The 12,176-nt window shown below is 33.9% G+C and overlaps 1 protein-coding gene and 1 non-coding gene across 2 annotated transcripts; one reads left to right on the top strand and one right to left on the bottom strand.

The window, feature by feature from the left end:
- The first annotated feature begins 1,250 nt into the window (after nt 1–1,250).
- TRNAR-UCU lies at nt 1,251–1,322 on the top strand. The gene has a single exon. It is a non-coding gene; the product is annotated as a tRNA-Arg (tRNA).
- Nucleotides 1,323–2,706: 1,384 nt separating this feature from the next.
- Nucleotides 2,707–11,342, bottom strand: LOC114422966 (ycf3-interacting protein 1, chloroplastic-like). The gene is made up of 6 exons (XM_028389541.1): nt 10,993–11,342; nt 10,874–10,918; nt 10,108–10,221; nt 9,008–9,088; nt 3,950–4,114; nt 2,707–2,961 (listed from the first exon to the last, which is right to left on the bottom strand). The coding sequence occupies exons 1-6, from the start codon at nt 11,269–11,271 to the stop codon at nt 2,872–2,874; spliced, it is 774 nt and encodes a 257-aa protein (XP_028245342.1). The 5' UTR covers nt 11,272–11,342; the 3' UTR covers nt 2,707–2,871.
- Nucleotides 11,343–12,176: the final 834 nt, after the last annotated feature.

Genomic DNA, 12,176 nt, shown 5'->3' with positions numbered 1-12,176 from the left:
AACGTGTGTGATAAAATCACCTTAAAGATCAAAGTTTGTGAAATTCCATTTCTGGATATCACTTCGATCTGTCCTATTCCAACGAAGATAAAAACAAAGTGTACACTAAAGTCTGTGAAATCTACCAAACGCGAACCTTCAATGTGGGAGCATGTCAATGACATGAACACAATGGTTGATAGTTTGGAAACTCCAAATGTGGCTCGCAAGGTTGGTCGTGACAAAAAAAAAAGGATCATTATATGGATGAATTTCCTGATTAGTTGCAAACAATACATTTTGAAGATTGTTAATGTCACATCCGATGAAAATTGTGGTTATAGGGCAATTGTAGTTTGCTAGGCCAGAATGAGGAGCCTTGGTTTCTTGTTTGCACCAAGATTTGATTCAAGAACTTCAAACATGATACTCTCCGTATGTTCAATTATTTGGCTTAGAAGAACAATTGTTGGAATTAATAACTTCTTTGTATGTTGAATGTGGCCGGCCCAATGCCTACTGTGAAGTAGATGATCATTCCCGACATGGGTTATGTTATTACTGGTTGATATAATGTTGTATCGGTCCACTTATCTAGGCTGCCAAGTTGGATCTTTCCACTTAGGAGTCTCACACCAGTTGCATCTCACTCATCTTATTGCAATTAGATTTGTCAATGGAAATCACTTTGTGCAAGTAAATATATTATTCACTAAAGATACCATTTACTTTTGTAAGCTAATGTTGATTTATTCACTAACTCCATCTTTTGTATGATAATATAGCTTTTTCAAAGGATAATTGTCCCTTGTCTCCTATTATATCACAGTAGAGAAGATATTGCACACCTAAAGCTTGTTAATGGAAAAGGTCTTACATTCAATGCATGCAAGCTTTCAACTCAATACAATTTCATCCAACTACAGGATCTCAATATGTAATAGACATCTCTATAGATTAAAATAATTTTAAATGTTTAATGTGTATCCAATTAATTATATGGATGTGTATCTCAATATGTGGTAAACATTAGAATGAATTTTAATATAATACATAAGTTATTTTTATTTGTCAAACCTATCTGTCATATAATGAAAAAGACAAAAAAAAATGTACAATAACAAATTAAATTTTATTTATTTTCTATAAATTTTCTATATCTTTTCTATATATAGAATATAGAATTCCTATATATAGAATATAGAATTCTTTTATTCTTTAACCTTTTTTAGTTAATAAGGTTAAAGAATAAAAGAAAAAAAAAAATAGAAGCGTCCATTGTCTAATGGATAGGACAGAGGTCTTCTAAACCTTAGGTATAGGTTCAAATCCTATTGGACGCAAATTGTTTGCATATATTTGCATATATATGCAAATATATGCAATGAAAATATGATTCCATTGCATAATGTACAATGACATAAAAAATGTACAACAAAAATATATTGTTGTACATTGTGCAAAAGAATCATACATTTTTTGTACATGCTAATTGACCTGTGCAAAAAGCATTGTGCAATGGAATAATGAGTCCAAATATACAAAGGTATAACGCTTTTTACCTTAGATGCTAAAAATGTTTTAAATGAGCTTGTGTCCAACGCACATTCACGAACTTTCGTTCAGAGCTTTTGTAAAAGAAGTTGTGTTATACAAATGAAGTCGCATCCAAAGTTATTTTATAAAATATCCAACGTCCAATGCACTGTTTTTGTCCCATGCTTAACGAAAAATATACACTGATTTATATATTCACGTATTTTTCACCCATGCGAATATGTGATGAGCTCTTTATTCTATGTTTCTGAATACTAAGGTTTACACTTGTATTATATTCTCATTTGTTTGTTATTCCCTCTGTTTTTCGAATATGATCTAGCATTTGAATTTCAAGCATTTGATGAAGAACAAGATTTCTCTCAGTATAATCATAGTCTCTGATCAAAAGCAAAGTTACTCTTCGAGGATTAGTACAAAGAAAAAACTAAATTTGAAAAATGCAAAAATAAAAAATAAAAAATCGTACAAGACCGTAGAGAGTGTTAGTACTTTTTTTTAAAAAAAAATAAAGGACATTATCCTTTCTCTTTCATATGCAAAAGTGAACATGTCAAAAGTGGAAATATGTCAAGCTTCTCATGCATTTGACAAAGCTCAAAATGGGAAGAAATTTAAGGACTCTATCTCATAATAGATACGAGATCTCTGGTGCCTATATAAAAGCATGAAGAAAAGATAGGAAGAAGTCTAACGAATATATTGGACAAAACCTTCTCTCTGATACAATCATTCTAGACAATGTGCTTTTACATTGCAAAGATATTGTAATCACACTAAACTTTCATATCCTTACTCTATAAGTAGATTGTTGTAATATTTTCAAACATTATTTATGAAAGTCATGACTGTATTAAAGAATACTTACGTTTTCAATTTAAAGAGAAGATTGTTTGTTGTAATCATAAGTGATTAGGAGAATACTCTTTACAATCTTGTTTTAATTAGTGAAACCTTCACAGGCTAGAGGAGAACTAAATGTTACTTAGGTTGAATAAATCAATATAAAAGTTTGTGTTCTCGTGTTTTTGCTTTTGTTTGATCCTTCACGTGTTTTCTAGACAAAGCATTTATAAAAAGTTTTAGAAATTTTGTTAAAGTTCACACATTATAATAAGCCTATAATCAAATATATGTCCCGTGCATAGCATGGGTTATACGCTGGTAAACTATCAATTTGCAACAAGCCTGGCTTTTCTTTCATGGACACCTTTCCTCAAAAGGATGAATTTTAACGTAAAATAGACTAATAAACTTTAGACGAACATTACAATATACTAACTCATTTCAATATAGTGTAACATTATACGCTGAGTTTCAGTGGAATGCAAGTTCCTACTGGAGGGAATTGTAAAACAAGATCAGAACAACTGAAATACCTATAATAATAGGGAAAGCCGAAACTAAGTATAGTGCTCCATAGCCCTGCAGGAGGAAGAACATCTTCAGTTGAAAGCTCAAAGGGTTGAAAATTAATAATAACAACAATAATAAATATCTTAAACCTTAAAGAGAGAAAAATTACTTAAAGAACAATTACAATAACTCCTTATTTTTGCTCCAAACTTAGATATTTCTTCAAGGGGTCACTGGCTGATCATTAAGCCACTAATACAATATATAATTAGAGGAGAGTTTGATGTGAAACACCAGGCGTAACCAACCCACACACAAAACTACATATTTATACTAAGTACATTATTAATTACAAAAGGAGCTAAAATATGTTTTTGATCCCTATTAAATACCCAAACTGTGTTTACTACCTGACAAAAACTTTCCTTACATTAAGTTCCTAATAAATCAACAATTTTGTTTTCGGTCCTTGGTATGTTTTTTTAGTCTTTGATAAATTAACAAATTTTGTATTTGCTCCTTGATAAAAAAAAACGACTAAATTTCAAAGCGACTAAATACAAATGAAAAAAATTTATCAGGGAACAAAGAAAAAATTAGTTAATTTATTAATGACTAAAAAAGGTATCAATGACCAAAAACAATATTTTTGTTTTATTAGAAAACAAAAACGAAGAAAAAGATTATTAAGTAGCAAATACAGAATTCAAATATTTATCGGGAACACATATATTTTAAACTACAAAAGTAGCTAATCAGCACATGTATAATGATTAATTGCTGATATTAATCAATATGCATGTGCTTTAAATCTAACTATAACTTTCCACGTGCTTTAAATCTTCTAATTCAAACACAAAAATAGTTTGTATCTATATAAGAAAAACAAATGTCGAGGCACATTACACATAATCTGGGGATTTCATATAAGTTTATGGTTACACTAAGTTCCTTTACTATAATTATTGGCATCATAATTCAAATAGCAATAACCCTGGTGACTAACCAAACCAAACAAGCAAAACAAAAGAATCTCTAAGGCAGGTTAGGAACTGACCACCACTGGAGGCACTTCTGTCTCATCGTCTGCGTTTTGCTCTTCAATTTCAGCAGCAGAATCCCAATCAATGTTCAGTTTCTTTGCAGCCAGTTCAGGATCAATTCCAGTGTCAGTGGCTTTGGCATAGAGAGATTTGCTGGGCTTTTTCTTAGGCAAAGCATCCTATCAATTTTTAAAATTAAAAAATAAGAAATAGTAGTAATAATTGATATAATGTTCATTTTCAAAGGATAGTATCATCGATGCAAATATCTGATGGTACTAATACAACTATGCATTATATCAAAGGAAATGAATGTTAGTTCAGGAAAAAATGACAGTTTGAAGTTTCACTTTGGAATTACATAGTGTAAGAAATCTCTAAATAATTCCACAACAAAAATCAAATATTTCAAACATATAAAAGAATAGAAGAAAGATAGTCAGAAAGCATTTGTTTACTATATCAAAATAGTTTTTGCAAATTTCATGGAAATTGACCTGAATTTGATATTCAACACTAGGCTAGGAACAAAATTAAAAAAATCACAAACACTCTCACCCTTTGCAAAGGATAGAGCAAGCATGCATTGGTATTCAACACTAGGCCAGCAAGAGTAAAAAATATATCAAACACTCACAACCTTTGCAAAGGATAGTGCAAACATACAATTAAAACTTCATAAAGAATGGACTTGTTACAAACAATAGTATTTAACATGGAGATAAATACACTCAATTCTCTACTTCCATTTTATTTGGAAGAGGAGTTTGTGGTTTAAGACCAAACAGGAACTGCAACGAATGAAAAGCAAAAGTTTCATTAGCAGTTAGCACTGCAAAAATTCATGTCAGAGAAAACAGATACAAAAGACAGGAAAAAAATTCGTACACAACATAGTATTTAAATTTTAAAGAAAAAAGATTGATGGATATATAGAGATCGAGAGATCAAAGTAATAGGATTCAAGCTAAGTTGAAGAAATGGAGAAATGTTTCAAGAATTACTCACATTCAAAAAGTGTCTCTCAATATTAAGGAAAAATTTACTACAAAATCATAAGACCCACAATGCTTAAGTTACTGAATGTTCAGCAGCAAAGTGTCAACAAGGCATAATCTAAGTGTTGTAGAGACAAGAATGTCAAGGTGGATGAGAGGTCATACAAGACACAATCAAGAATGAATACATTAGCAAGAAAGTATTAGCACCTTTTGAGGTAAAAATAATACAATCTCATTGAGGTGGGAGGGTCATGTGAGACCAGTAGAAGTCCATGTAAAGGGGTTAGCCAATGGGCTGATATTTCTTTTCTTCACACTCTGAGCATCCCTTGGTTTCTCAGCCTCATTGAGCTTGTGGGGGTGTAAGAGAATACTATTTCTCCTTTAGCTTGATTGTTTAGTTTTCTGGCAGCTGTATTCTCTCTTTATTTTGATTAGATTGTTGTAAGACAGGTACAACTTCATCCTTCTTTCGACCTATAGTGAAAGCAAGAGGTAGATGACTCATCCTTGACAGAGCAGCTCCTAAACTAACACAAGTTTTTCTGAATATCATTATTTCTCCTTGATTAAATTTCAATCAAGTCTGACCTTTGAATAGTCTACAAAGATATCCCTAACAATTATTCTAATTGATAAAATAAAAATAAAGGGAAACCTAATTGATAGTATCATAACTAACAATTATCCTAATTAATAAAATATGAATCGGAAACCAAAAAGTGATAAAGAGACAAGATAAACTAAAATAAATAAGATTTAAATGAAAAGATATGATAATCCTAATTAATGATCCACATCATCATATTAAGTGCAATCACCAAAAAGTGAAAGGAATTCATATGTACAATATTGAACCATGCACCCCTCGTAAATGTTTTTCAGTAAGATAAATGTCAAGGTCCAGCAAGCAGCCAGTCCAAGTGCTGACATAATAATGTTTGACAACAGGAAAATGAACAAATTTAGGTATATAGGGACATGGGAGCAACTTGTTTTCATTCTCTGATTATTAATACATTAAAGGATGAATCTTCATATTGTTATTGACTCAATGTTTATTCCAAATTTGATTTAGGAATTGTTGGAGTACAAATGGGAGGTGAAGTCACACATCAAATAGAAATTGAAAGGTTAAACACCATATAAGTGAAGTAAAGACCCATAAACCTTAGTCTTAAGGTTTTTGCTTAAAATGTGGTGACATGTTCACTTGTACGGTTGTTCATGGCTCATTGGTGTAAATCTCTCCGATGTTTACCCTCATTGGATTTCGAACAATTGGTAACAGAGTCGATGGTTCGACTTGGTTCAACCAGCACGAATGAGTAAGATGGCGGCGGTGAATTGTGGACTTAGGGATCCCTTGTATCGAAAGTTAAGACCCATAAACCTGAGCCTTCAGGTTGTGGGTTAAAAGTGTGGTGTCGGATTCAGTTGTGTGATTGCTCAAGGCCCATTGAAGCAAATCTCCTGATGTTTACCCCACTCCTATGCACAATAATTGGTATCAGAGTCGATGATTCAACTTGGTGACCGGCTGGGACAAGAATAATGGAGATGGCGGGATCTATGGACATCAGGATCCCTTGTATCAAAAGTCTTCCTAGTAGGTTAGTCCATGCATTGAGGTCAGGCAGTGTGGCTGTGGCTCAGTGGAGAGTGCGGTGGTGCAAGGTGTGGCGGTTCAAGGTACTAGAGCATGTTGGTAACAATGGCTAGGCAAGTCGAGACAACCAGAATTAAGCTCTAAGGGTCACCATTAGATACTTGTGGATTAAAAATGACTTCCGCTTGAGGGGGAGACTACCGTGTGGAGGGACAAATTGTTAGAATACAAATGTGAGGGAAAGTTACACAACGGATAGAAATGAAAAGATTGAATACCCTAGGGTTTTGTGTTAAAGTGTGGTATCAGGTTCACTTGTATAGTTGCTCATGACCAATTGGTGTAAATCTTTTGGGTATTTACCCCCCTTGAATATCCAACAGTTCATATTTTGGTTTAACAATAAAGGAGGCAGGGAAAATTTCATATTTGTTTGCATCCCTAGATAGCCTAATATGTTGGCGAGTACACTTCCCTTGATAACCAACATGAGTTTATGCTCCCCTTCCAAAGTTATGATATGTGCTGTAATTATGTAGTTTATACAGGGACAAAATACAAAGAATAGAGACAAAATACTATGAAATTGATATTGATATTAATTTGATATAAAGTGATGTATTACTATGTGATGATATGTTCGTCAAACCTAGAGCATTAACCCTAATTTTATATTAATCATAATTCAAACTAAATAGGAAACAAATCATAAAATAAGGAAATAGGGAAACTAATCCTATGAGATAATCTAAGATGATCAAGATAATATTGGATGATGGATTTGTTCATATATTCTAACAATAAAAATAGCATATTAAGCGCAAAGTGTGAACAATACATAGACCCACTCAACCTAGAACCAAAATTATTTTCTTTTATTAGTTAGAAGAAATGATGCAGCAAGAATTGAATTCCTAAAATCCACTTGATGTCATAGAGGTTCGTTCACCACATCAAAGACCAACTCTCCTAAAAGCATAAGCTGTTAGGTGGAAGCTCATGCATAGGTTTACTTCTAACAAGGAGCTATAGATTTAGAGACAGAGATTAAATTTATTACATTCAGAGAACATAAGGGATGCAAAATATTTCAATGATCGAATTTGAAACAAGTGGATTAGGTATTGTGCTAAACAATTGGCTATCATGTCATGGTCCTTCAAAGTAAGGGAAGATAAAATATGTAAGACCAAACTTTTGAATGCAGTAGCAACAATGACCATTCTAAATAATAAATACATCTTATTATTCCTATATATTTTATAGGTTTGATTTTGATCGACTGTCAATGCAACAATTTTGTGTAGATCAAATCATAGATTGACACATTATTAAATATTTAAATGAGTTTGATCATGAAAACAACTACTTGAAAAAGTCAAACTCTTAGTGATGTGTCACAATGTCAGCACCAAATTCCATGATTGTGGAAAAATTTTCACATTGACAATAGATCAAAATTAAACTCATTCTTAATAGCAAATCTAATTCAGCAGTAAATCATTATTCTAGGATTAAAGGTTCTGAGGTTAAAGATTGAAAAGGTTTAGAAGCTGACAAGGTGACAGAATCAATATCTATGTTTCTAGGTTTAGAGAAAATATTTTATTCCTCACTGTTCTGAAGAATTATATATAGGGTATTTATGCTGAATCAGATGACTAATTCTGCTACAAATATGCAAATAAATAGAGAAAAAAATCTCCTACCACCAATCAAGAGAGAAATAAGGAAACAAAACCATAAAGATACAGAACTTTCTAAACATATCTGAATTTTCTTTTTCAGATTAATTTCTCCAAAGTTTGCTCCTATGAATCTGGACGGGTTACTGTATCAGATTCTACAATATTAGCAATAGAATTTTGGGCAGCAGCAAATTTGAGAAATTTAATGGATAAAACAAAACAACACAAGGCAGAAGTCTAAAAAAAACTAGCATTTCAAAAGTGAGGTTTGGGTTTCAGACAAGCCTTCAAGTATAGAACCTCATTTATTTCACTTATTTTTCAACTCTCATTTCTGAATTCTGTATTTGTTGAATTTGCATGACTTTCATCTACAATACAAACTTTAATATCTATATGGTTTGTGTATTACAAAGAAGGAAAGAGTGACTAAAATTTCCCTAAAACAACTAAGACTCTCAAATAAGGCAACTACTAAAATTGATATCCAGGTTGAGTAGCAAAGAAATTGTGAAGCAATATATGGAACCTAAAGTAGTACATTAAAATCTTCCCTTCGAGATAGAGATCAAATCTATCTTAAAATACAATTATGGTTTTGATCCATTTCACAGGTCATTGAGAATTTAAAAACTCCATGAAACAATACAAGGAAGTGGACAAAGTGAAGTTCAAAACTCTATAAACTATAAATACAAAGCAATCAACCCTCACAAACATGTTCAAGGCATCACTATGAATCAGAGATTATCAAATTAATAAATTTAATCATACCTCTAGATTAGGCCATGAAGCCAATTCCTCAGCAAGCATCTGGAGAGCAGCTCTATCCTTCGGAATTTTTCCTTCATTGATCTAGTAAATTCATAGATTTTTTTCTGAAATCAGCAATTGACTTAAAAAGCCAAGGTATACATTACATAATCACACAAGATAGCATTTCAGACAATAAATTGCAGATTACTCTCTCATTCTTAAAATTTTGGGTTAAAAAATATAACAGGCGGCTAGAAGTTGCCAAAAGGCATGAACAGAAGTTAATAAAACAAGCAGGAAGACACTTTTTCATTTATGATAGCAGAAATACAATCTATAATGCAGTTCTAGAGAAAGTGGAGAGCTAGGTGCAGACAAAAATACTAGTTTCTTCAAGGAGGAGACATGGTTGTGAACATTAACAGAAAAAATGGACAAAACACATTGAGGTTTTCAAGTTATTTAGCCAAGTTGGGTTGGCAAAACACAGGTATATTTGGGATAACTGGACCCTAACTGGGTTCAGATCTCTGTATTCATATTCGGAAAATTAGCCTAGCAATACAATGTAGTACAATATAGTACAGAGTACATAAACACCCTCTAGACATTAATCATGTGCATTGTACGCTTAACTCTAAACACTTACCCTCAAGTTGGATTATAGATATTAATCATGCCTAACTTGTTATAATAGTAATCAACCCTACAGCCTACTCCCATTAAGTACCTTCATGAAGATATCAGCTATCTGTTTTCCAACTCTAAAGTGCCCAATGGATACAAGTCCTTGCTGAACTATTCCTGAATAACATGACAAATCAGCTTCTATGCATTCTGTTCTTTCATGAAATACCAGGTTTAAGGCAATGTGAGTGACAGCTTGATTGTCACACCATTGTCACAAAGGCAGAGGGTCCCTGAACCTAATCTCATTGAGCATAGATGCACCTATAGTCAACAGGTTGGATCCTAATAGGTTTTCGAAAGCCAGACATCAGTACCCTAAAGAACAAACTGATGTTCAGTACTTCAGTCCAAACAAGATTTTGAATAAATTCTAAAGCTTTCAGTCTTTAAGGCACAAATTAATCACGATTATTGAAGAAAAAACTCACTTCATCCAAAGCATCAACTAGATCTTCTCTTGTTGGGCCATCTAAGTCTTCAATACCAAGTAATCTTCTTCTCTCAACTTCTCTGGGGTCCTCAATCATTATGGTTAATTTGACCTGAAAGTAGGATACAGAAAGAATCATTGGATCTTCATAGGCAAAGACAATATGATTGGGAGATGCAGTGGTGTAGCAAGAACATAGCATAAATCTGAATTCTAAAGAGACAAAATGGCCATACGACAATTCAACTTAGTTCTTCTACTCAAATATTCCAAATTATGACCTTTCACTTTTCTATATCTCCTTTTAGAATTAGTCTTAAAAGGAGAAATTAAGGTTAATGAAATCATCACAATTCACAACCTCAGTACCTGTCTTAAGAACAAGCACTACATACTCGTCTATTTTCACTCCAACTTTTTACACTTGGCAATTACCTCTCTTCATGCATACTATCTCACAAGGTCATTCATTGGCCTCATATCATAAAACATCATGACTACCATCATCAACCAAGGTCGGCCTAAGAGTAAGCAACTAAAACTTGAGTTTTAGGCCAATCAACATTTGTTATTAGTTTTTTTAAAAAAATAAAAAATCACACGTGTTGGCTATAAGGCTTCCAATATCACTTTTTTCTTTAAAATAATTTTTTTTCTCATTTTTTACTTTCGGGTCTCACTTTGTGTTGGACGTGTCCTGTCATCAACAAACACAATATTGAATAGTAAAGCAAAATTTAAAAAATAAATAATAAGAAACGTACCTCGCCGAAGATCATGTCCCGGTTTTTCCTGAGAAGCTCCAAAACCTGCAGGTGAGCACAGAAATGCAATAGGAAACTGGAGGAAAAAAAACAAGTAAAAGAATGAAAAATAGAGATACTCTTTTGATTTGGGCAACGTATTCAAGGTCCTGGGGGGTTGGTTCTTCATCGTTGTCGTCGTCGCCGTCGTCGAGTTGCTGTTCCTGAAGAGAAGAGACACGGAGGTCAGTGTCTTCCTTCCCAACAGAGGGAACAAGGAAAATGGTGTTCGAGGTTCGGCGATGGCGGAGCCTGGTGAACGCTACTCCAGTGCAAAAGACAGAGGGGTGGTGATGGAAGGTGGGAAGAGAAGAAGAAGAAAGGGAAGGAGGTGGTGGCAGTGTGAGTGACCATGCCATTGCTACACACAGCAGAAACTGGCTTCTATCCTATCATATTCCCTTTTGGTTTTGTTTTTCTGGTTGTGGACACTCAAGCCTTAGCACCAAGTAAGTCAAGCTACCGTACCATCCAACTAATCTTTGAGTGCTGCTAGGTGCACCCAGCAGTTTTGCTGGTGCACCCAGCACTTGTTGTGAAAAGGCCTTTTAGCCCCTCAGTACTTTTTCAAAAAAATAACCCTCGCCTGTCTCTCCCGTGCCGCGATTCTGCTTCTTCTTCCTCGGACCTTCTTGCTTCTTCTTCCTCGGACCTTCCTGCTTCTTCATTCTTCGCGTTTCTACTTCTTCTTCATTCTTTTTCTTCTTCTTCGCCTCCCAAGTCAACCTCAGAGGATTTCTTCTTCTTCTTGGTTGAGGAGATTGACGCCATTGCCGCCATTGTTGTCGTGATTAGGAGGAAGGTGTCGTGGTGCTTCTTCTTCGTGTTTCTGCTTCTTCTTCGCCGCCCACCGTCGAGGGAGTTTCATGACCGTCCACAGTCGAGGTAAGCGTCGTGAACCTTTTCTTTTTTCCACCAGTGTTGCCGGCGATGGCGTAAACCGCTATCAGAAAGTTGTTGTGCGTTTTACGGATCACTTGATCCGTAAGCATCTTCCGGATCAAGTTGATCCGGAACACGCTTACAGATCAGGTGGTCCGTAAAACTCACAGCTTCTTTTTAATTGAAAAATTGCCAAATATTTGATACATTGTGAGTTTTTTTTGAAATTAGGAATTTTGGTTATTAGGATCACCTCTGAATGTATGTTAAATATTTGATAAATAGTATCATTTTGGAGAATATCTACTATTTCAATTTAATTTAATGTGAATATGTAATTGCCTTTTATGTAATTGCCACTTAGAACTGGATGTGGTATCGA

Source organism: Glycine soja, chromosome 8, assembly GCF_004193775.1.
Source record: "Glycine soja cultivar W05 chromosome 8, ASM419377v2, whole genome shotgun sequence".
Taxonomy (NCBI): Eukaryota; Viridiplantae; Streptophyta; class Magnoliopsida; order Fabales; family Fabaceae; genus Glycine; species Glycine soja.
This window is presented reverse-complemented; position numbering and strand designations above follow the sequence as displayed.